General features: G+C 51.0%; 9 protein-coding genes across 9 annotated transcripts; 3 read left to right on the top strand and 6 right to left on the bottom strand.

Moving 5' to 3' along the window:
* Positions 1-982: 982 nt before the first annotated feature.
* On the bottom strand, positions 983-3,727 carry AVO1 (Component of a membrane-bound complex containing the Tor2p kinase; the record flags this gene model as incomplete). The annotated part of the gene is made up of 3 exons (XM_007813205.1): positions 983-1,102; positions 1,293-3,636; positions 3,705-3,727. 3 exons carry the CDS (start codon positions 3,725-3,727, stop codon positions 983-985), a joined length of 2,487 nt encoding a protein of 828 aa, XP_007811396.1.
* Positions 3,728-4,045: 318 nt separating this feature from the next.
* J3458_008950 (uncharacterized protein) lies at positions 4,046-7,396 on the bottom strand. The gene is made up of 2 exons (XM_007813203.2): positions 6,499-7,396; positions 4,046-6,419 (listed from the first exon to the last, which is right to left on the bottom strand). The coding sequence occupies exons 1-2, from the start codon at positions 7,092-7,094 to the stop codon at positions 5,489-5,491; spliced, it is 1,527 nt and encodes a 508-aa protein (XP_007811394.2). The 5' UTR covers positions 7,095-7,396; the 3' UTR covers positions 4,046-5,488.
* Positions 4,146-5,300, top strand: J3458_008951 (uncharacterized protein; the record flags this gene model as incomplete). Its single annotated transcript, XM_007813204.2, has 1 exon — positions 4,146-5,300. One exon carries the CDS (start codon positions 4,146-4,148, stop codon positions 5,298-5,300), a length of 1,155 nt encoding a protein of 384 aa, XP_007811395.2.
* A 1,820-nt stretch (positions 7,397-9,216) lies between the features above and the next one.
* J3458_008949 (uncharacterized protein) lies at positions 9,217-9,579 on the bottom strand (the record flags this gene model as incomplete). Its single annotated transcript, XM_066119480.1, has 1 exon — positions 9,217-9,579. The coding sequence occupies one exon, from the start codon at positions 9,577-9,579 to the stop codon at positions 9,217-9,219; it is 363 nt and encodes a 120-aa protein (XP_065975275.1).
* Positions 9,580-9,778: 199 nt separating this feature from the next.
* J3458_008948 (uncharacterized protein) lies at positions 9,779-12,535 on the bottom strand (the record flags this gene model as incomplete). Its single annotated transcript, XM_066119479.1, has 1 exon — positions 9,779-12,535. The coding sequence occupies one exon, from the start codon at positions 12,533-12,535 to the stop codon at positions 9,779-9,781; it is 2,757 nt and encodes a 918-aa protein (XP_065975274.1).
* Positions 12,536-12,636: 101 nt separating this feature from the next.
* Positions 12,637-13,545, bottom strand: J3458_008947 (uncharacterized protein; the record flags this gene model as incomplete). Its single annotated transcript, XM_066119478.1, has 3 exons — positions 12,637-12,693; positions 12,767-13,149; positions 13,207-13,545. The coding sequence occupies 2 exons, from the start codon at positions 13,543-13,545 to the stop codon at positions 13,030-13,032; spliced, it is 459 nt and encodes a 152-aa protein (XP_065975273.1). The 3' UTR covers positions 12,637-12,693; positions 12,767-13,029.
* Positions 13,546-13,807: 262 nt separating this feature from the next.
* J3458_008946 (uncharacterized protein) lies at positions 13,808-18,186 on the bottom strand (the record flags this gene model as incomplete). The annotated part of the gene is made up of 4 exons (XM_066119477.1): positions 13,808-14,161; positions 14,212-16,915; positions 17,079-17,244; positions 17,343-18,186. 4 exons carry the CDS (start codon positions 18,184-18,186, stop codon positions 13,808-13,810), a joined length of 4,068 nt encoding a protein of 1,355 aa, XP_065975272.1.
* Positions 18,187-20,175: 1,989 nt separating this feature from the next.
* On the top strand, positions 20,176-21,294 carry POP3 (RNase P and RNase MRP subunit). The gene is made up of 3 exons (XM_066119476.1): positions 20,176-20,387; positions 20,448-20,498; positions 20,548-21,294. The coding sequence occupies exons 1-3, from the start codon at positions 20,311-20,313 to the stop codon at positions 21,191-21,193; spliced, it is 774 nt and encodes a 257-aa protein (XP_065975271.1). The 5' UTR covers positions 20,176-20,310; the 3' UTR covers positions 21,194-21,294.
* Positions 21,295-21,659: 365 nt separating this feature from the next.
* J3458_008944 (uncharacterized protein) lies at positions 21,660-22,349 on the top strand (the record flags this gene model as incomplete). The annotated part of the gene is made up of 2 exons (XM_007813201.2): positions 21,660-21,846; positions 21,904-22,349. 2 exons carry the CDS (start codon positions 21,660-21,662, stop codon positions 22,347-22,349), a joined length of 633 nt encoding a protein of 210 aa, XP_007811392.2.
* Between the last annotated feature and the right edge of the window lie 405 nt (positions 22,350-22,754).

The raw sequence follows: 22,754 nt of genomic DNA, 5'->3' as shown, positions 1-22,754 counted from the left end.
CATGGAGTGCGAGAAAAAAGGAGGACTGCGACTGCAAATCCTCAGAAAATGTGCGACGCAGTTGAATGCAGTGCCACCAGTATAGAATTATCAGTCACGCAACACGCAACGTCCAACGTTTGACGTCCCAACGGCCAACGCACCACGCACCACGCACCACGCACCACGTACCGCTGTCCTTGGCACGAACAAGACAGCTTCTTCTCCGTGTACGTAGTAGAAGACGCGGTGAAAATGCCATGCCACGAATCTAGAGCCCGACTCGGATGACAAGCCGCCTCATGTGCCGCCTTTTTTTTTTTTTTTTCTCTTTCGCCACAAGGCTCGATGGCTGCGGCGGGATGTGCATCTTGCAGATTGCGCACAAGAAGGTGCTGCACCACGCGTCGTGGTGCATTGACATGATTGCAACACAACGGGTTCATTGTTACACGTATTATAATGATGTGCTCTTTCTTCCGTCTACCTAGGATATACTTGGGAGTGCCGAATCGAGCTGCAATTCATGGCCTTCAGCTGCCAAGACGCACGTGCGTCTTATTCTTGTTCAATGGCGCCATACCAAGATCTCATACGAGACCAGCCTGGTTTCTCGGAATACTCCATTCCTAGGTACATTTTGAAGCAAGATTTCGCAGTTGTCTAGATCGGCATACACCACACCGAAGCCCACGGATGCTCAAACGGCCGCGCATCTTGGGCTCAGTCTTCAACTCCCCACACAATACAGCCACCCGCCGCGTCTATGCTCTTTGTTGTCCGTCCACCAAAGTCAAACTCCTTCGGAGTTCGGGGTCGCCCCTCCTTCCCAGCATGCGTAAGCCGTAAAATGGTTGCCTGAGCTGATCTGGCCCTTGGCTTTGCAGCCACTCAGTTACACGGCCGACAGGCCTGATAGGTCTTGCTGTAACGGGTACCACCTCTTCTCTATTCAGCGGTATCGTTGCGTGGCCCGGCATCTGCCACACGCGCCACCGCAAATCTACACTTCTCTATACGGCGAAATACCTTTCTTCAACTCGGCCACAATCTCTGCTGCCTCGTCGGCTCCGCGAGCCTCGAAATCATATCGCTTGCTCTCTGTGGCTCTGTAAATCACCAGCTATTTTGGGACCGCACCGGTCCAGTCCGAGTCAGCATTATACTCCCCCAAAGCGTTGATACAAGTAATTGTCCACGCCTCTGCAAATGCATGGGTTATTCTTTTTCTGGAAAATGTAGCAATGCAAGGGCAAAGAAAGAAAGAAAGAAAGTTTCATATAGAGCCCGAGATAGAGCCCGCATACACATACCTTGACATTTGTCGGGTGTTTTCGCGGCACCTTGCAGCCTACCACGTTGCTAAAGTGAACTGTTGTCGTCTTCCCGCCGCCGTCGTGGACCGCCTTGCCCCCAGACGCCGGGACAATGTGGATATATTCGCCGTCAATGACTAGAATCCGCTCACTCATGCCCACGAGACGCATCGGCTGCTTTCGCCAAACAGTATACTTCTTGTAGTTGGCGGTGCCAAACTCGTCTTGCTTTAGTGCCTCCTGCGCCAGTGGATGCGGCCCGAGCATCTTGTCCCTCTTGTGTTCTCTACGTTGGGACATGCCCTGGCTGCTGGGGAGACCCATTGTCTTGGGAGAGGAACTACTCGGCGAGCCAGCCATGCTCAGCGGGCCGTCCGTGGCGAACCGCCTCCTGTACAGCTCCAGATCGGATACGTTGCCAATCGACGACACGGGCCGATCTATCATGACAACAGCTCCTGACCGAGGGAGCTTCAGCACATGATTAGCCTTGTCCAGCTGCCTCTTACGGCAGACAATGTCGAGCACTTCGGCGAGGTATGTATCTGTTGTGACGTCCACCGTAACCATTTGTCCTGGGGCCACATCCGAAGACATGATGTGGACGCGGAGTAGCTTCTGCTGGCCACGGGTCGTATTTGGTACTGTGACGGGCACTTGCGGAGAATCAGCCAGAGGCATATTTGGCCGGTAGGTCGTCGTCACAATTGGGTTCTGTCGCGGTCGGCTGCTATCTGCCAGGGGATTACGCGGCGGCGCAGGTGCATTTTTAAGACTAGAATCAGTGTCATCACCGTGGCTTACGGGACGGCTCAGGGGCGGTGCAGCTTGTTGCCCCTGCTGCTCGGCTTCGTTGTCGTCTTCCTGAGGGGTCAGACGTTTGTTTTCTTCGTACTCCTCTTCTGAAGCGGGCACCAGCGCAAATTCATCGTAGGCCGTGGAGTTGGACCGCATCCTTCCCCCGCCCCTTGCACTCGCATTGTTGACTGTTGTAAATGAAGCCAACGGCTTTGTCCTCTCAAACGGCGGGAAATCGTCGTCGACCTCGCCGTCTTCCACCATTCTCAGGGTCCACCAGTTGACACTGTACTTGCGGGGTGGAATCTGCGGCTCCCTTTTCTCCTCAGTGTACCGGTACAGACTCAGCCCAATCAGGTCTGTAACTGAAACCACTCGCTCGGCACTCTGCCCATCGTGGACTCTGGGGCGGATAAGTACCTCAAGGGGCTTGCTTGCCGTCTTGCAAAACGGGGCATAAATTCGCACAGCGATAGACCCCTGCGTTCCTTGACCGCTGAAATGGGCAAACTTTTGAAAGGGGACAGATGATTTATGCTCCTTGGCTTTCAGTGCTGCCGAAAGCAAACTCGTGGGCTGGACGAAGCTGGCGGGTCGAATCATGCTCATGGGCCGGGGCGGGGGAAGAGCTTCTAGAAGAACAGGTTTTGATGGTAGCTGCGACTTGCGAATGATGGAGTGTCGCGGGAAGTTTCGAGGCGGTGTTCCCACGACTTGTTGTGTGGGTGAAGGGTTGATGGGATTCTCCACGCCGTCGAGAATCGAAGCAGAATCCATACTCCCAACGTAGTCGCCAGACATGTCGGAGCCCTCGTCCGAATCATCTTCCTCCTCCTCGGGTAGAAGCTGTGTATCGGCCCTCTGAAGACCCGGAGGCATGGGTTCCTCATTGATCTTTTCTTGTAATCGCACAGCTCTTGCCGCGGCGCGGGCTGCCTCCCGGTGTCTCAGCGCCGCTGGCACGTCAAACTCGTTCTCGGAGGATATCTCGCTGCTGGTGACCGTGTCCCTACGCGGCCGCTCTCGCACCGTCTCCAAAAATGACTGAGATCCTCGCCTTGGCACACGAGGCGAGGTCTGGGGCTTCACAGGGGATACCTGTACTGGCGATGACCCTGCTCGCTGTCTCACTGGCATCTTTGCGAATTTGATTTGCTGGGCGGCCCGTTGCTCCTGTTCTTCGTCGCTCTCATCGGTCAGGTCGCTGCTGTCGTCCTCCTCCATCTGCTCCCGGCGCCTGCGCCTCTTAGTAGCCATCCCGGGGCCCATGGTGTCCGCTCCTCCGCCCGTAAGCATACCGCCGTCCTCCTCGCCATCCTCGAGCGTGAGACCTGGCTGTCGTGGCGCCTGGAAATATTCGGACGCAACGGCTGTAGGAATTGGAGGAGAGTACGTCCTCTTAATATGGGACGAGTTGGGACGCCATCCCGCTGCTTTGAATGCGCCCGAGTTCAGAAAGTTGTCGTTGACGGTGAGCAATCGCTCGCCCACACCGTCTGCGATTTCGTCGAGGTAGCTCGTCCGTAGTTGGTAGGACACAAGTCTGGGAGTAGCCAAGTGTCAGGTACGCCCTATTCCTGATTGCAAGTTAGGTCCTCGAGGTAGACTTACTCTTCCAACTGAATGACAGACATGGTGGCGTCGCGCAGGTTCAAGCGTGTGCGGCCTCGGCAGCCCGTTTCTACATGCCTGCCGACCCGCTGGCACAAAGCTGTCACTAATTCGTATAGCAGCCGGCAAAGTGGTGAGAAGAAAGAGATGGATTGAAGTCGGGACAGGTGGATGGCAAAGCACTCAAGCCGCAATGAAGTAACATCTGAACATGGGGGTGCTTGGCCCCCACCAGACGGCATGAGGCTAGCTGGTGAGATTCAGGATTCCCAGATGTCAAGTCCCCAGTCACCCTTCACTACTACCTAGTACCTAGGTAGGTAGGAGCCCCACAGCCGCAGCTTCCTCCCATCTGAACCACATGCAAACATTTGGGCCGCGTCTTCTCCTTCTTCAGATATTTGGGCTAGAAGTCGTCCTTGAAACACTTCTTCACGCATCATGGGCCTCGTCGACTACTCCGAATCCGACTCGGGCTCCGAGGCGGAAGCTCCCCCCAAGCCCGCGTCAAAGCCACTGCAGAGCACGTCGAAAAAGCCCTTCCCGAAAGTAGTCGACCGTGCCAATCCAGGCAAAATCTTGGTCAGTTTACCAGAGATCGCCAGCTCCAGCAAGTCGGACGAACCGCCAGCAAAACGCGCCCGGACGACAGGGGGAGGGCTCTTTTCCGGGCTCAACTCGCTCCTACCACCGCCCAAAAACGCAGGGAAGCCCATATCTAAACCGTCCGGCAGCGCGCCACCGAGGCCGGGCATCAACTTGAAGACGAGCGCAGCACCGGGCTTCAGTCGCGAGGCTGACGAGGATATGTCGGATGTGGCGAACGATACATCGTCTGTGCCGTCGGAGGGGATGAGCCTACCGCCACCCAAGAAACAAGATGCCGCGCCGAGTATACCAGAAGGTCAGAAACCGGCCGAGGAGGTGAAGCTGGTCGGGAAACCACTCATGTTCCGGCCATTATCAGTAGGTATCAACACCAAAAAAAAGAAGAATAAATCAAATTCCATCCCAAACACGACATCTCAAACACCACCGCCTCAACCAGATGCAAACGGGGCAGCAACAGCTTCAGTAGCTCCGGCGGAAGCACCGAAGAAAAGGGTTTCCCTATTTTCTATTCACGCCGAAGAACCGTCAGACCCTACACCATCCTCATCAGCCGGCGACTACGAACCTCTCTTTGAATCCGCATATCAACCAGATGCCCATCCTACCACCATGTATGCAGACTCGGCGCAATATCAAACCACTACCACCAATTCATCCAGCAACCCCGAGTCCCTGGACACCGTTGCCGATGATCTAAATCTCTCGGCAGCAGCGAGAAGAGAGCTCTTCGGTCGTGACGGGAGTGGCTTCGCAGCCAAGAAGGTGGTCAATTTCAACATGGACAAGGAGTACCAGTACAACGAGAGTGTCCGCGCAGCAGGCGACCAGCAGGCTCACAGGGCCGTTCGCTCCATACAGGGCGGTGGTAAACATTCCCTCAAGCAATTGGTGCAGAATGTGCAGAATCAACGGGAGGCATTGGAGGATAGCTTTGCAACGGCCAAGAGCAACAAGAAGGCGACGAGCAGCAAGTACGGCTGGTAATAGAGTCGATATATAATGATACCCTCAAATCCTACATGCAACAGATTCTCTTGGGTGTGCAATTTGCACGGCTCGGGTTTACATGGTATTCTCGCTTCCCAAATGCTTAGTCTGCCATGCTGAAAAACAGAAACAAAAATGCTCTAGCATACAAGAAGGCATAATTTCGTGAAGTGTGTCCATCATTTTCAACACGTTTCTACTGCGACGGTTCGGCCCCCGCGAAACGCATTGTTAACCATCAGGAATCCCCATTCTCCCCTTGTTATGGGCGATATATCATCGTATCCGTTCGGGGTCATTGGTACAGGACACGCAGGATCTCCATCGGGACTCGTCACACCCGCACTCAAAACATTGTCTATCGACGTCGCCCACAGTGTGCCTCCTTGCGGCGCCGTCTCAAGAGGTCGTGCCGTCATGTCGCCGCCCTCCTCCCCATCTCCCACCTCGTCTTTCTTGTCAGAATCTTCCTTTTTTTCCTTCTCTACATCATCGTCCCCGCAATCCGGTTTGCTCCTCAGCACAGGCTTTGCCCTGAAATTGGTCCGAATCTTCAAAATCGGGCCCTTTGGCGTAGGGGGCTTTCTCATTTCAAACGTCGTCACTGCGAGTCCAATCTGCGTAGGGCTCAGATCGGGGTCGTCGTCATACTCAGTCAGGAAACCATAGTCTTCGTCTTCGTCTTCGTCAGAGCGAATCGCTGGCTCGGATGTAGAAGATGGGAGGATCGTGGGTGACGGGGGTCCAAGTCCAGATATGGCGCCCACCTCGTCTGGTCCCCCGTAGGCCCTCCTGTACATTTTATCCAAGTCCGACAAGGCGGACGGGCTCACACTCAGCCAGTCATATGAGCGTAATAGATCTGATTTGGTCACATTTTCGCCGTTGTTGGCAAGGATATACCGACGGAGTTCGTCGACCGCGTCTTCGAGACGAAAGTGGGCCTTGGTTTTGGAATAACTCGACAGAGCGCTCTTGAGGCTGTACAGTCGCTCAAGTGAGAGGAGGGTGAGGCCGTCGGAAGAGAAGAGGATTTCGTTTTGGATGAGGGAGTCGGTGATGAGATGGGCAGTCAGGCCGCAAGTTGAGGGATCGACGGCCGGCGAGAGGGATGACCTTTTTTTTTTTTTTTTTGACACATCAGTGTGAGTTTCAATAACACTTGACCCTCTTTGTATTGTTTACAGGAGCTTACCCCAAGCTATACTTCTGTGCTGTCTTGGTAAACACAGCTCGCTGGATTCTTTGATGCTTGGCACTTAAATCCGATGCGTGGATAAAGCGCATCCCACAAACCCCCGGTGTCATAGGGCCAGTGTAATCCGTGGCAACAGACGAGGGTGTACAGGGAGTCATGGGAGGCGGAGATAAAGGCGTAGAAGGTGAGAGCGGCCATCGAGATCTCGGACCAGGAGAGTCCAGGCTTGTTGTGCCCGGTGACGACACAGCACTCTTGGAGCCGATGGACTGTGCTGGTTCCGAGTTCTGGCGTGACCCCGTCCGAACAAGCTGCTTCAAGGCGGCGACGGGACTGGTAGAAAAGCTGAACTTGCTCGAGGGCGGAGAGGCCGGTGTACTTGGAGTAGACAGGCCCGGTGATCCCAGCGGAGGAATCACACTGGGTAGTTGGTAGTCATTTCGGACGACGACAAGGGTAAGATGGAGAGACTTCCTGGCAAGTCGAGACGAGGCATATTCGAGAGCGGGCGTCAAGTGATGAGGAAGACGGCGAGCATCAAGGACGGATGGCCCAGCCTCGAGGGGCGGAGAAATTTGCTCTTTTAACGTCATGGTGTTGTTGATATCAATGAAACCCGCCCTTGAGAAGAGGGAGAAGAAGAAGAAGAAGAAGAAAGATGGTGAATAGTACAAGAGAAGTCAGAGATAACCAAGCGATGACGTGTTTAAAGACTGGTAGTAAAAGGAACTTGGGATGATCAACACTCGCTTACAAGGAGCATCGAGCACCGAGCATCCACAGAAACATTGAGCATTCCGCGTCTCACCAAGACAGCCAAATACCACCAGACGGCAAAACGATACGAACCGCCCTAAAGAGTGAACACAAATCATATAAAAACGCAGATCACAAGCTCCCCGAGCGGCATCGAACTGGATTGCAAAACAAGTGGGTATGCGGAATATATAAACTATGCGGCAAGACGCGCATCATGGATCATGGCGAAGAATAGCGTGGTTGCGTGCGTCCAAATTACCTCGGTGACGACAGCCGCACCCAATCGCCAACCACGAGGCGCACCACAGCAATTCCAGCCGTTCTGAAACTCGAAACGCTTTGAAACATGAAACAGGCCACCGGGAACGCCTCCCTGACAATCCTCAGCTTCGTGGGACCAGGCATGGCCATGTGGGCTGTTGGTTTGGGCAATGTCACCAAGAACATGGGTGAGAGAGAGAAAACGACCCAAGATTTTCCCGACTGGAGGAGGAAAACACCGGGGGCAGCGGCGTTTACGCAAGCGTCAATTGCCGCCCAGCGTGCGAGAGGTTCATCTTGCGTCGAAAATAGGCATAGCGTCTTCCCCGCCAGGAGGACGAATCCCAAGCATAAAAGTTTGCCATGCAATATGCAACCGTCAATGCAACAGCAAATGGATGCAATGCAGGAAGGAATGCAGGACCGATCCGTGGGGCCAATCACTTTCGCCCACGGGCGTCGTCGGCGGCGGCTAAGTGCTATTTTGGTATTTTCGGCGGCGGCGGAGAGCGAATTGCCCGCCCGTGATTGGCTACTCTAACCGTGCCAGACTCCCCACTGCTCCCCCACGCGCCCAGTTCCGGGAGCGGACGCCCGCCCATGATCCTTGCAGCTCTGCATGCAGCTCTGTAGATTTTCTGGATTTCTCACGCGTCTTAGTACCCTTGGCCCTGCATTAGTCGGAATGAGTGCGTTTTTGTGAGGGAGCGGCAAGCCCGGTAAAAATAGAAAAGAAAAAAAAGAGAAAAGAAAAGGGAAACGTGGCAGTCGGGACTCGAGGCTTGGTTCGGAGGACGGGACGAAACGCCACTTTGACAGGATAAGTGGCCAATTCTGGACTCCGAGTAAGTAGTTACTTGGACTTGTTCTCGCACCGTCAGTCGGACACTTTGTTCGAGTCGCGTCCTCGGTGCTTCACAGACAGCTTGAACAATAATGGACCCTTTTGCATCTATGAACCACTCAAGTCATGTGTCCACGTGCCAACAAGATCATGCATCATCATCCTGGCACACATGACCAGTGCTACCCAAGCACACAGATGAGATCTCGCCTGGCGCCCGGCACTTCTCTCCCATGTCCAGCTGCCATGACAGGGGCTACGCGAGGTAATAATAGTAGCTCGCTGCGTCGACAGCCTTGACTCGACCATCTTCTCCATGTCATGTCGAACCAACATCGCTGTAGCCGCTCACTCACTTCCCTCGCTCGTTCCCCAACACTTTGACCAAGGCCGACAGTACTCCATAAATAGTGTAGAGGCCGTAACAAAGAGGTCCCCGAAACCGCATCATTCATCACCAGAAGGAATTCAGCTAATCTGCGGCCCCAACATGCGACCTTATCCTCCATTCTAGAGAGCCCCGTCGTATGACCAGTCGACTATTACAGCCTGCTAGCCTGTCCTGTCTTCCCAACACCGCCTGATGCCATTTTCACATCTCTGCATTTCTTTTTGAACCTTGTCACCACCCCTTATTCTTATGAACCTTGTGACAAATGCAATGCTGAGCTGGTATCAGCCTTCAGCTCCCATGCCCATGCATTTACCGAATCAGTTATTCATGGCAAGTTACACAAAGCCCGAAGTGAGAAAGAAACCCGTTGACTCCTACGCGCCTTGTCATTCATTGCTATCTCTACCACTGCTATCCACCTACTCCAAATTCTGACCTGTCGACCATATCACGCACATCATACGCTGCAAGCCCAAACCCACGGGGCCGTCGCTCGTAAACAGCCCCGCAAATCGTCGTCAACCGAAAAAAAAACCTGCTTCCTTCCATACGCCGAGACACCGCTGCTATGTGCATCAAACACAGGCTGCTCGTACTGACAGCCTGCTCCTTGTGTTGATCTAAGTCTTTCATAATTCATTTGTCCTTCTGTATCGTGAATGCTGGCAGTGGAAAGATCAAGAGACGCCCCGAATAATAGCAAAAAGAAATAAAAGAAAGACAGCCGGGAGAGCAAAGCAAAATTCTCGTGTCGAGATTCGGATCCTTCAACGCTGTGCACTGTGCTGTCGGCCACGGACCTCCGCATGGTCTTAGTCATGTAGATGATGTCCTGTCTGTGCCGACGCGCCTATGTTGGCATCCATGAATTCCGATGAGCCACATGAGCCATCCCATTCTGTTCCTCGTTAGTCGTGTCCCCGAACTGCCGTACAACCAAAGAGAACATACCAGACCCATCGTCCTCTATTTCGTCCACAAGCAATCTTTGCAGGGGGCTTGTTATTTCTAAATAACAGTCAGCACATCATCTCTTGATCCAGTATGTTGTTGCTTCGCATACCCCCTTGAATGGCCCGGAACTCGGCGCTGTCGTCTGCATAGTCATTCATTTCGTCGCTTCCCTCGTAGAATGGAACGCAGTAGCCAATGACACGTAGGATGTTTCCTGCTGCATTGCGCTCAAGCTGTATTCTTCCCCGTACATGGACGTCCCGGAGGTACATCAGGCACTTGATTCCGAGCTGTCGGATAACGTGCTCTAAAGTCTCTGGTTCTAGAGCAGCGTTATCGTCCTGCCCATCAAGTACGTCAAGTCCTACGGGCGAAAAGAGCCTATCGTTGATAAGCCGCTCTGTCACGCCCCTTGTGTGCTCGTCGCCGTACACTAGCAGGTACGGTGCCCACATAGGGATCGCCTGAATAACGTAGCTTCTACGTGCGAGAGCCAGACTCTCGTTGGGTCGGCAAGAGCGCAGCATCAGGTCCACAAAACCCAAGAACGTAGATCCCTCATTGTGTTGGAGACTGCGTGCTTGTGTGCAAATATGCCTGATGAGGATATGCACTCTCTCCAGCGATTCACTGCATTCAGCATACCGCCCGGCTGCCCGGATGGACGAGTCCATTGGCTGCGTTGTCGTCTCCCCTTGGATTTTCTTTCGGAGGGTGTTGAATACCCTGAGATCCAATTCTTCTCCGCTCTCGACCAATCGTCCAATAATGCTGTTTGTCAACTCTGGTGCCTGATCCGTCTCCAAGAGTTTTTCCGTGAAAAAACTAGTCGCAGGGCCGTCAGGGTGGTTGTGAACAGCCTGGACTTCCTCCGATGTCCATGGGAAGGGCTTTCGTCCATCGCGTCTATCCTCTGCCTCGTCCACAATCACATCTGCGCTCAACATAGGTTCCAGCTGTGCCATGAGGTAGTCGATGAGTGCCAGAATTGCAGTGTAGGAAGCCGGCTTAGAGTTGAAGCGCCGCATTAGGTTATTAACCATGCGCTGATAGTTGGGCTGCAACTCCATTGACGGATCCGCGCTGATGATATGGAGTAGTTTAAGCAAGTAATTGTCCGCTAAGAGACGGCCAACCTCGAGTTCTCCAAGTCTGGCAAAGGCGAGCACCGTGCCGAAATATTCGTCCCAGGACCTTATGTGTACATAAAAGAATCTCCAAAGGTGGTTAAAGATGCTCATGATTCCTTGTAATACTGACGGTGGGGGCTCTGAGTCGTCCCAGTCATCCTCGCTATCCATACTAGCTTGGCTGGAGCCCGTTCTTGTTGGGACTGGGCAATGGTAAAGTCGCGGAAGACCGCTTCGAATCTTGGAGGCCGCAAGTACAAGCGTCTTGCCAGTAAAGCTTCTGATGTCTGGATCTGGGTTTCGCTGAACCAACGAGCGAAAAGCCCCATGACGCACATGGAAGTAGCTGTAAAATGCAAGTGCGCAATCGTAGCACTTTGTAACCGCAGATCTTAACATTGACGCAAAAGATTCCATCAGGATAGAGTCCTTGGTTCTGGAAACCACTTGATCGAAATGAGACAGAGACATTTCCATGGCCAAGTTCTGCAAGGTGTGGGTCGAACTATCTAGATCAGAACTTGCACCCCTTCCCACCTCCTCGTCGTCTTCGCTTTCATCATCATTCTTTGACGTGCGAAACTTGGCCGCCTGACTTTCTCCAAGGAAAATGGAGTGGCCAAAACATTGCTGTACAAAGACACTGTGGCCCGGATCAAAGAGGCATTGTCGGCGAAGTAGCACCTTATTCTCATTGAGAATATGCTCCTTCAATGGAGCCGGGACCTCAACAGGTGGTGGACGGCCATTAATCGTCGCATTGCCAGATGTTGAATCATGGTGTAGAGATGATGCACGCTGATAGAAAAGCATATAGGCGCTGTAAGTCTTGTCATAAACGATACCATTTATGTCGTGGAGGGACGACTGAGGGTCTGGGCCGCCAAATGTTGCGCTTTCCATCAGGGATGGATCCCATGGAAGTACAGAGTCGTCATTGAATTCAACCCAACTTGGTCGACCAAAAGCTTCTCTCTCTCGGATGTAGGAATAGTAGTGTCCGGATTCAGCTGTTCCCGAATGGACGAGGATTCCAACTAGTTCGAAAATGTCGCTCCGAGTCGCATCCTTCTCGGCGTTGAGGTACTCGACTGTGTACGGGGCAAGGTCCAAACTCTTGGGGAACGTGAAGTAGTCGTTAATTTTCCTCCTTTGCAAGGTTCGCAAGTTAAAATCAAAACGCTTGAGGTGGAATATGAGGTGGTCTGGCACGTCTTTCAAGCACGCTCGCTTCACTGCATCAACATGACGGTCGCAAGTCGAACACTTGTACTTGTTTTCACCCTCCATCACCTCGCCGTCCACGTAAGCTTGGAGACTTTCTTCAAGTGTGGCTTTGCCTTTGATGTCGCATTGGATAGCCGAGAATGGCTCGAGACGCTCCGAGATATGTTGGCATTCCTTGGACTTCACCTGCTGGACCAACTGGCCCCCAAAAAATGAACGCAATTGTTTCTTATCATCCTTGTTGAGCAACTGCCCTTCCCATCGATCAAAAAGTAAGTTGTAAAACTCGTCAACATCCATCTGATTATGAATATCAATGGGGGTGTCGTCATACGTCCTTATCGAGGTCACCACATCAAAAGGGTCCACAAACCGTTGGTAGCTCTCCTGCATATAACCAAATAGCTTCTGGGTATAGAAGAGTAGCTGCTGTGATGCTTGTGGGTCTTGCACGGCGACAGACATAATGAACCTTCGGAATTGGGTGTTCATGAACAGCTGAGTGAGCAGTGAATTCAGATAGCAGGTGTTGGAGAGGTTTCGTAATCCAACATATCCACATGGGGCTCGGATTGCTCTAGACCGATCGAATTGATACGGAAGATCGTAGAGATAAGGGTCATCTGCACAAGACAGACATGCAGTCAGTTGCGTGCAATACGGGGGGGATTCTAGTGGAGTTTCTCAGAAACCTACCAGGCTCTTCCACGTAAAATGGCACAAGACCGTTCAACGTATTAAGTATGTGAACGAAAGAATTTAAATCGTATCTAACGCAGCGGAAAACTACATCGTAGAGCTTCCTTCGCGTGCCCGAATTGAGAATCACTTGAGGAACGCAGTCCTTGTCACCACGTCGTTTCCTTGGAAAGAGATGGCGCCAAAATAACCGAGATATTGTGTTTCTACTCCATTTGGTAAGTCTTCATAAATTTAGTGGAAGCAATGAGGCAGACGATTCAAGCGTACTCATCAAAATTCTTGGACGTGCTGTGACTTTGGCTATTCTGTACACAAATGTGCAGCACAGCCACTAGGCCAGCCGCGATTGGGTCTGCTATATCCGGCCGATCGATTGTCTATCAATATATGTTAGCTCCTGGAGATACCATGCAATGATAACACTTTTTTCTTACTTCTATGCAGGTATGCTTTAACAGGAGGTCCCGTGCCACTGCTGCGAGAAGGTCAATATCCAAGGCCTGAGAAGTCATTGTGCATGCGCGGGCAATCAGATGAAGCAGGGCTCTGAAGTACTCCTCAGGCTGAGACTGGTGGATGAGGCAAAGTGGCAGACCCTCGATCAGAGCGGTACAGATGGAAAGCAAAACGGGTCTGGTTTCCTGGCTGCCATAAACAGAGTGGCCGCTTTCTGGTGTTAAGAGCTGAGTTTGTGGGCCCGTGATATCCTCGATAAGTTCAACAATTGTTTGTCTCACCTCCTTTCGAGGATCTTTCAACAGAAAGTTCTTCATTATGTCGAGAAAAGAGGTTGATGTTACAATTGTGTTCCAAAATTCCTGGTTCACCGAGCCCACGCGCAAGACTGCTGTGCATGCACTTTCTATCAATGCTAAGCTGGTGTCACTTGTGTCGCCTTCCACCTTGGTTAAGATGTCTATGAGGCGAGTGGGATGTGGCAGCACGTCATCGCCAAATTGCAATAACGTTTTGTACCTGGTAGCTTCTGAATAAACAGTCAGTATCACAACGCTCCAAAACGAAAGGATATCAGCCCTAACCTGTGAACAGCTTCACGAAAACTTGCAGGATTGTAGCTCCAATTCGTAGCTGCTGGACAGCCGGCATTTCATCTAGCGTCTTGGGATCGCCTATAGCCTTGACAATCAGGCGCAAGCCCCTCACGAGGGCCTGTTGGTAAGATGTCAACGTGGTTCCCATGGAATCGTCGTGACTCGTTGTGGATGCAGAATGTTGAGCAGCCTCGATATAGTCAATTAGGGCATGGAGGCCATATAGTGTCTTGAACGCCTGCCCGTTGAGGAATACTTTCGAATGATCATTCTGATCCGATTCAAACTGCAGCATGAAGTGGCCATCTGCCGGAAGCTTCACAAGAAAGTCGTAGACCTGCACGAGTTAGTTTCGCTTGTACCGCTCCCCAGCTTATACGCACTCACTTCTTCAGCTAATTTCTCGCCCATACTCAGATATTCCCACAAATCTTGAAAGTGGCCCAGAATTTCAATCTCTAGTGGCGATGAACCAGGGCGTATATATCCTGCAAGTGACGCACTACCTTCTTCCTGTTTGACCAGAATAAATCCATCACGTATGCCAAGCTCTTCTAAAGACTTCGTAGTTTGATGTTCCTTGGGAAGGAGCGGCTGTCCACGATAATATATGCGGTAATTGTCAAATCCGGTCAAGTTTTTTATACAAGTTAAAAGGGAAGCAATGGAGTTCCCAAGACCAATACTTAAGGGCTTGATGTCGGAGCGATTATAGCTGTCAAAGGCCTGATACTGTAAACATGCTGACTCGCCTTTTATCTCTTCTACCGTCGTCAGCATCAACGGTCTGAAGTCCGCAACGGAAAACCGGCCGTGCACCTGGTAGCTTTCAAGAAAAAACCTCATCAACTGGAGAGAGCGTCTGAAAACACGCTCTTGTAGCTGGATCTCTTCAGTGGTTGCAACAATCACCATTGATTCATCGTCATCCCCGATAACAGACTCAGCGGATCCGTTAAGCTTCTTAGCCGCTTGTTTCATCTGGTTCAAGCATCGATTGACCAGCGATATGTGCACCTTCCTCGACCGACAGACCGAATATGACTTGATAGCATTACTTTCCAAGTATAGGTCGACTGCGAGCGTAGAGATAGCCCGAGACACCAAAAGGGGGTCTTCAGCTTCTAAAATGATCCGCCAAAGCTGCTCAACACCACTGTGCGAAAGGGCTTCTGCGTCATCCAAGGCAAAGTTACTGCCATCTACGGCCAGACACAAGACTCGCTCTCGAACGAAATCGAGCATGCCATCTGAGAAACAGGAAGCTGGAAGGCCAGGCAGGTACCTGGAGAAGCAAGCTTGCAAAAACGCGTTCTTCATTGATACTTTTCTCATCACATTTGTGATGACATACCAGCCAGCTTTTCTGTCATCGGCACAGGGTGATTTCGGACCAACAATGATATCCAGCAATAGGGCGCCTAGCCCGTTATTCAAAGCTGCCGGTTGAAATTGAATAATGCTGGCGATTAGATCCCTTCTGGGTACGTTGGGCGCGCCAGAAATGACGGCAAACGCACCCGCTTGTTGCCCGGCATGGACTGCATGAGCCAATTCCTCTACAAGAAGCCTCGCAAGGTCGTGATTCTTCGTGAGATTCTCGACTTCGTTGGGAATGTTTCCCCGCATGGACATGGACAAGCACCACAAACTTCCCAGTGCTGTAGGCGACTTCTTGGCTATGTCGTCCAGACAGCTCAGGTGCAAAATGTCTAGATCATCGGGTCGTGCGGTGGTCAAAAGTTCCCTCAATTTTTGTATGGCAACCATTTGTAAATCGGGATCGGCTACTCGCGATCCCGCCGTGCAAACTGAGGCTTCCCTTAATAGCCTCAAGCAAAGATCGAAGGGTTCGAATGACGGTGTATGCCGCTCTGATTGACATTTCGATATCAGGTCATTCATAACATTGTCCCAGAGAGTGCGTATGGCCGGCGAGAATGCTTCAAGCGGCACTGTTTGGAACTTTTGACACCAGCCTAGCAAACCATCGTAGTCGAACAGGTTGGTTATACTTGTTACCATACGTGCTAAAGCCTCTGTAATGCGAGGATCTTGGCAGAGCATGAGACTTTGCCATAGACGGTCGGTGTGGTGCTGTTTGTAGAGCTTGGTAACAATCAGAAACCCTAACACATTCGAACTCTCGACAATAATCTCAGGATGACAGTTCGGGCCCAATATGTAATCGATCAACCGAGTCTCCAGTAAACACTCCCCAATAAATGCCAGAAATCTGTGGCTGCTTTCATCACCGGCGTCTATGGTGCTTTTCCATACTGACACGAGGTCGTTACACAACCTGGTAATGGCCATAACACGAAGCTGCATTTGACTTGAACGTATTAAACGGTCCAAAATACCGAGCCTCCATTGCCAGGCAACCGCCTCAAATCCATGAATATAAGGTAGGTTGGGATATTTTTGCAGGTGTTGGCGCAGAGTGTCGTATGCTGATCTGTGTTCTCCACGCAGCGTCCACTTCAAAACATCCGTCAAAGCTTGTATTAGAATTGTAGCTGTGTCAACACCTAATTGAGTAACGTGTTTCTCAATTACCATTTCCAAACAAGTCGAAATGTTGTCCCAAGTAGTAGTACCTATCTCCAATTGGCTGTGTGCTTGTGCGACTCGGTCGCCCTCCGTGACGAGCATTCGTACGGATTCTCGCAAACAACTACTTAGAATTTTTGCGATGGCTGCCAAATGTTCCATCAGTCGTGGGAACTTTGGGACAAGGGCTGTCAAGGCAGCTGCCAAATGCGAGAAGGCGGACACGCTGCCACCTTGGCTAGATTGTAGTTTAGTAAGTAGGTAGGACCCGACTTCATTTTGAATCCAATCCGAGCCAAGAGATCTCTCTTCGCCGGTATTTGGTGAGGACACATCGGTGACTATTATGTCATGAAGCTGTAGGAGGTACTTTGCGGAGTACAGATCGGGAGGCTCCTGATTGGTCACTCCAATGGTGGATTGCATTTCTCGAAGCACCAGAATGTCCAGAGCAACCATGCGAGCCGCTACACAGGCAAAGGCGGAATAGACCCCGATTATGGCACTGCGCAGCTCCGGTGACTTGACAAGCTCGGAACTTTGTAAATCGTTAGTTAACATCATCAGCTAAGCCTTTTCACAGTCGCTCTTAAGCTAGACCAGGCTGAAAAAGGAGTAACATTGAGGCCAAACACGGAAAAAAAAAATGGCAAGAGCACGGAGGGGGAAGGGGTTGCGAGAGGAGATGGCCAGACACATACCTTCTTAGCAACAACTGCAGCATTGACTCAGGGAACATTAACCAGAACCTTTTATTTGCTTGCCGAGAGTCTAGCACCGTCAACTTCTCGGCATTTCTGGCAAAACTCAGATAATCTTGGATCCAAGCTTGTAGTAAGATAAGAGCCTCGGGGTTAATAGGAGAATCTGTAAAGGTCTTAGTACCAACCACTGCTATTACAAAATGGGGATTTGACGTAGTAAAGAAGGTGAAAAGAATAAGAGAAGGATTAAAACGGCCATACCAGCTTTGAAGTGATGAATAAATCGAAGCAGCGGCAGGGATGGCTCTTCATTGCGTTGGATATAAGGAAATTGCGGAGTAGGGTCAAGAGGCAATAGCCCGCGACTCAGAATTCCAGTAGCCTTTTCGTCAACGGAAAAAGCCATTTCATCATCACTCTCTTCGTTTTCATCGTCGGAGATGGCGATGAGTTCAACTGGTGGGCTTGCAGAATCCGACATTTGGGCAGTCTGCTCTTCTAACCTGGCGCGCTGCGGCACCTCCACAGTCAGCTTTTGTTGGCGATCGCCGGTGACGTTTGAGATAACCGGTGGAGCCTCGTCGTTACTCAATGACGGCAAAAGAGTTTCTGCAGAGTTAGTGACAGGGTCGGCGACTTTTCTCAGGTTGATGGTGACCTTGCTGGAGGATAACGGCGTCGGGCTATTGCTTTTGGCGCTGTCTGTTGGCGTTCTTGGAGTACATGGGAGCTCAATTTTGTCTGCAGAAGACGTGACTGCAATTTTTGACTGTTGGCCCATGATCATTGTACTGGTGCTGGATCTCTTGACGGCCGACTTATCGTCTGCGGATACTTTCCCAGATGTCGATGCGCCCGAGCTTGCGGATGCGGATGCTGATGCTGATGCCGATGCCGATGCTGGTGGTGGGGGTGACGCAGAGCCCGAAGTTCGACGCCTTTTGCGGGCGGAGAGATCACTATCATCAAAGGGATTTGGGCGAGTAGAAGGCGGATCAGGTGAAGGGGCATGGCTATGGTCCGGGTCGTTGGGTGAGGCCGTCGCGGCAACGTTCCTTGTCGGACTCGCGGCCTGATCCGTCTTGCTGTCCGTGTCGTTATCCATGTCGAGTGCTCGAGCGATCAGGTTCTGACAGCTCGAGCCGGCTGCTCAGCTTGGATGCTCAGCTTCGGCAGCCCAAGGTTGGAAGTGTGGCGGGACGATGGCCCTGGAGAAGTGTTGGAAGTCGATATCTTCACACCAAGGGCTAAGCTCGAGGTAAAGACGTCACAGCGTCGTGAGGGCCGGCTGGGCGGCAGATGCACAAATTTAACATGTGTGGTGCGGAAAGGAAAAGCCAGAAGCCCTCTCAACTCCAATGACCAATAAGGATCGGGCCAGGCACAGTGATAAGAATTATAAAAGTTGTAAAGAGACAGTTGGTGAAGACATGCGTCTTGCAGAGGACGAAAGCAGGCCAAGCTGTGAAGTGCAAAGCGAGCGCTCAAGTGGTGTGTGCCTGGTGCTAAAGTCAGGCAAGTACCAAGCGTACCTGGAAATGTACCAAGTGTACATTGGGTATTAGGTGTACTTGGAGGCGATGGCGGGCGCGGATTGGCTAGCGGGACGCGGTGCTTGTGTGGAACCGTGACGGTGACGGGGCGACACTGTAGGGGACTGCAGGGCTTAGAGGTTGGAGGGGTAGCTCACTTGAGCAAGCTAGCTGGGTACGGAGTACTCGGGTACTTCAAATGTGTCTTCGGTAAGGTGTCAACCTTGGGAATTTCAGGTGTCCACTTGTGTCGAGGGGTCAAGCCGTCATGCTGTCATGCCGTCATGGTGAGCTAGCTCAAGATGTGGCGACATACAAATTGCCGAACAGCACGTCCAGAAGCTTCAAATAGTTGTTGTGTTTAGTACGCGCAAGAAAGCGCACGATGATACACGTACATACCCAAAATTACTCAAGTCCTCAAGTAGGAGGTAAACTTATGGTAATGCGTGTTGCCCATCCGCCCAAGGCGTCAACGGTACCTCACTGTCCAGGTACGGAGAACTTAAGTACATAGTACTTTAAGTACCTAGGTACTCTCTGCAAGGCTTATGAAAGTCGGTGCAGACCCCGGCGGCTGGCTAGTACACAAGACGAAGAGATGGTTGTAAACATCAATGATTCAAACATTGAACCTTTCAGGACTCGCTTTCGCTTTCGCTTCATCAGAAACTCGGAACATGAAATACAGTGACGGTTTTCTTGGCCAAATAGAGCCGTCGATCCTGTCACATGCACATCTGACTAGGTACTCTTCCCTTTTCAGCACAGTTCAAGTCTCAAATATGCCCTGTGGTAATATACCTGGGTAAGTACTTGAGTACTTGTTTGGAAGTAGCTTGGTGTTGTGGTTCAGTCAACTGGTGTTTTTCTGAAGGGTCTCCTCACCGCGGTCCTTAAGTGATGCAAACATTAGAATTCCTTCTCCGTCATCGCCTTTGCTCGTTAGGAAGTCCGGACATGCACTTGCACCTAGCTTCATCACTAAAACAAGCTTGTCAAGTGGTAAAGGGCATTTGACTCTGGTTACCTTCCAGTACTATAATTGGTTTTCAATGAAAACCAGCTATAGACTTGGCTCAGCGCCATCCCTACCCTGGGCACGCAGCATTCTATCAATTCAACAGTGATCATTGGGCACGCCAGCGCCTTTAAACTTCTCCACTTAGGCCATTTGCTTGCCTTTTACTCCGTACTCGGTATCACCTTTCAATGTTTTTTACTTATGTGTCCGTAGGCTGTCTCTTGGCCATGTTTGGCAAATACACATTATGTTGAGTGTCTATGCTGCAGCAAATGCCAAAAGGTGCTTGGGGGCAGTCTGGTGCGCGAAATATTGTGCCATACCCTGAGACATTGCTGACCTCCAAACGCTTGACTCCACTCTATTGACGCTACTCCGTTGACCTGCCCAGGTACGGTAATGCAGATTTCAGTACGGAGTACCTACCTAGGGTGCCTAGACATGTATCCACTTTTTCACACACAGTGCCTCGTCAATTCCCTGCTTACTGACCCACTGCTGATTTCAATGTTCTTCCTATTTCGACTATTGGAGTAGAGCTAATTGTCAACTGATCTTTGCACCAAGGCAACCCAGACCCTCTCGCCAAAGAAGGAGGATTCACAATTATAATTCCTGGAACAATATCTGCCTTCGCCGTTTTACTCTCGTTATATGCTTTCTGGAACACATCATGACAACCCCAATTGCACCACCTGGTCGGAAGCGCCTGGCTCATCATCTTGATACGCCGTTCTCAACAGTATCGTGGTATGGGGGTCCCCCATGATGACTTCCTTGAGCTTCTAATTTATCTAATCAACATGAAAGGCCTGAAATTTCGTCTGATGATCAAGATACTATCCTGGAGCTTCTTTGCAAGTAAGCAGGGTCAGAGTCCGCATGGTTTCTCCGCTGACTTCATCACCAGTTTGCTGAGTCCCATTGGCCAACATAGAAGAACACATATCAAGCCTTCGAGAGGCAAGAGAGCGGCAAAACTTGAAACCAAAGTCTCAAGGCAGGGTGCCGTCCCTCCAGTGACAAATATTCCCAGGCCTCCAAAGCCTGTACTATGCAATCATGTCGACATAGGATTCAATGCGATTACTAGAGGATTCGAATCAATCTCCGGTTCAAAGTCCACGGGGAAACCTGAACCGGAAAGCTCAAGACAACCCTATTCCATGGTTTTCGTTACTCGAGGAAATCAGTCTGCTGCTTTCAACTGCCATTTCCCAAAGATGGTTGCTACCTCGTCACATCACCTTGGGCCCCATCACAACATCAAATTGATTGGCTTCTCCAAACCTTGTTCAGATAGGTTGAGCTCTTGTTTAGGGATCGTCAGAGTATCCGCTCTTGCTATCACCAGAGATGCCCCGGGAGCAGATGCTCTTTGGGCGTTTGTCAAAGAGCACGTACCGACGATTCATGCTGAGTGGTTGGGCGGCATAAATGATTCTCATTACCGACCGACTCAAATAAGCTCGGTGGAGACTGTAGTTGGTGCCAAGAAATTGAAAATGACGCAGGCTGCCAGACTACTTAAATCTGAAAAGGAAGAGCAGGAGTAGCAGGTATAAGCCAGAACGATGATAGCGTGGATACTAATTGAACGGCAACCATGTGTGTTATTATTATATAAAAATAGATGTCAATATATCGTCAAGTTGAGAATAGAAGTTAGCCATGGCAAAAACCACAACTAAAATTGACCTTTTGTAGTTGCTGGTTATTCCATTGGGTGCGTCTAGCCCTGATGATCTCCATATAAGTCCAGAGGTGCCTGCTAATTAGAAATCGGCTACTTAGCTCAATATCGGAGAAACGTGCAGTGAATTATGCAGACAGGTCGGCGATACTTATGCAAACACTGAGACTCGGGGTTGGCAGGTGCCAGACAGCTGTCGCCCCATACGCAACTATCAACGTCCACGCACCGTGTTTTTCCTTTTCTTTCTTCATCCTGCTCTACTCATAGATGAAGTGATCTCTCCGCTCGAATGAAATATCCTTTAATTCTCGTCTGATAAGACAGAGATGACCGCCTTCAACGATCCGCAGAAACTAGCGGATGCCATCGCACTTGCCCAAAGCTTTAAAACAGGGCAGTTCAGCGAGAAGAGACACGGAAAATCCAAACCACGAGTGGAAGCCATCGACATTGCGGGCAGCTCCGAAATACACCGCGATCCTACCTCTCACACGCAACGCCAGCGTGTCGCAGGTACGTGTCACTGGCAAATTATCTTCACTTGTCTTTCTTAGCATAACCAATAAGCAGAGAGAAATAGACAATATGCTGCTGCCGGATTTGTTCAGCCTTCTCAAAGGCACTATAGCAGCGATGTCCTAGAAAAAGGTTGGCAAACTGGACAATCAAGGGCTGAAGATGCAGTAATCGGGAGAGCCGTGTTCGACTTTCTTAGTCGAAATGACCTATCCCCGACGCCAGCTGCGACTCCTAAGCCCACAGTTAAGCATACACCGACTTCAGAAACGACTGGCAATTTTACTGGCCCCAGGTCACCAACATTAGCTAGTGCTAGTACGCCGCTGACACCCGAGAGCCTAATTCAAGGGCCCGGAGACAAACACACCAGCCCGGCAGACAGTCCTCAGAAACCTGCCGATGAGCAGGAGGCCGACCAGCTTGCCGAACTTACTCAGCTCTTTCTCCTTCGAGGAGAAAAGTCCGACAGGGGATGGTCCAGGAAACATCATGGATAGATTTTTGGAGTTACTAGCCAAAAAAGTTGATATGTCTGAACACTTGGGCCAAGACAAGCAGTCGTGTGTCAAAATTAGCCATAATACGACTCATTGCGATGCTGAAGAAGAAAAAGGTGGTTTCGAAGAAACCACTGCGGCCTCTCAGCATCAACCAATGAAGGCGGACCAACCTGTCATCGTCAATGCAAATACCGTGCTACTTGCAACGAAGGGCAAGCAACTCTGCCCCAAGGCACCTTCTTTTACACCGTCTAAGGCAGAGTCTGCTAACGGTGGCATAGGAAGTCCTTCACCGAAAGAAATTGAGGCTACAGATAATGATCAGCATCAGGAAGAAAAATTGCCCTTTACCGGTTCAGTTCAGTCCATCCTCGGACGGTACGCCATACGGACACTGGCCAG

Source organism: Metarhizium acridum, assembly GCF_019434415.1.
Source record: "Metarhizium acridum strain ARSEF 324 chromosome Unknown scaffold_141, whole genome shotgun sequence".
NCBI classification, from domain to species: Eukaryota; Fungi; Ascomycota; class Sordariomycetes; order Hypocreales; family Clavicipitaceae; genus Metarhizium; species Metarhizium acridum.
This window is presented reverse-complemented; position numbering and strand designations above follow the sequence as displayed.

Bases quoted from the DNA above. Each gene is read 5' to 3' on its own strand.
- J3458_008950 (XM_007813203.2), bottom strand. From the start codon at position 7,094: ATGACGTTAAAAGAGCAAATTTCTCCGCCCCTCGAGGCTGGGCCATCC. The intron at 6,420-6,498 runs GTAAGCTCCTGT...AAAAAAAAAAAG, and splicing joins GCACAGAAGTATAGCTTGGG to GTCATCCCTCTCGCCGGCCG.
- POP3 (XM_066119476.1), top strand. From the start codon at position 20,311: ATGACAACCCCAATTGCACCACCTGGTCGGAAGCGCCTGGCTCATCAT. The intron at 20,388-20,447 runs GTATGGGGGTCC...TCAACATGAAAG, and splicing joins CCGTTCTCAACAGTATCGTG to GCCTGAAATTTCGTCTGATG. The intron at 20,499-20,547 runs GTAAGCAGGGTC...CTTCATCACCAG, and splicing joins ATCCTGGAGCTTCTTTGCAA to TTTGCTGAGTCCCATTGGCC.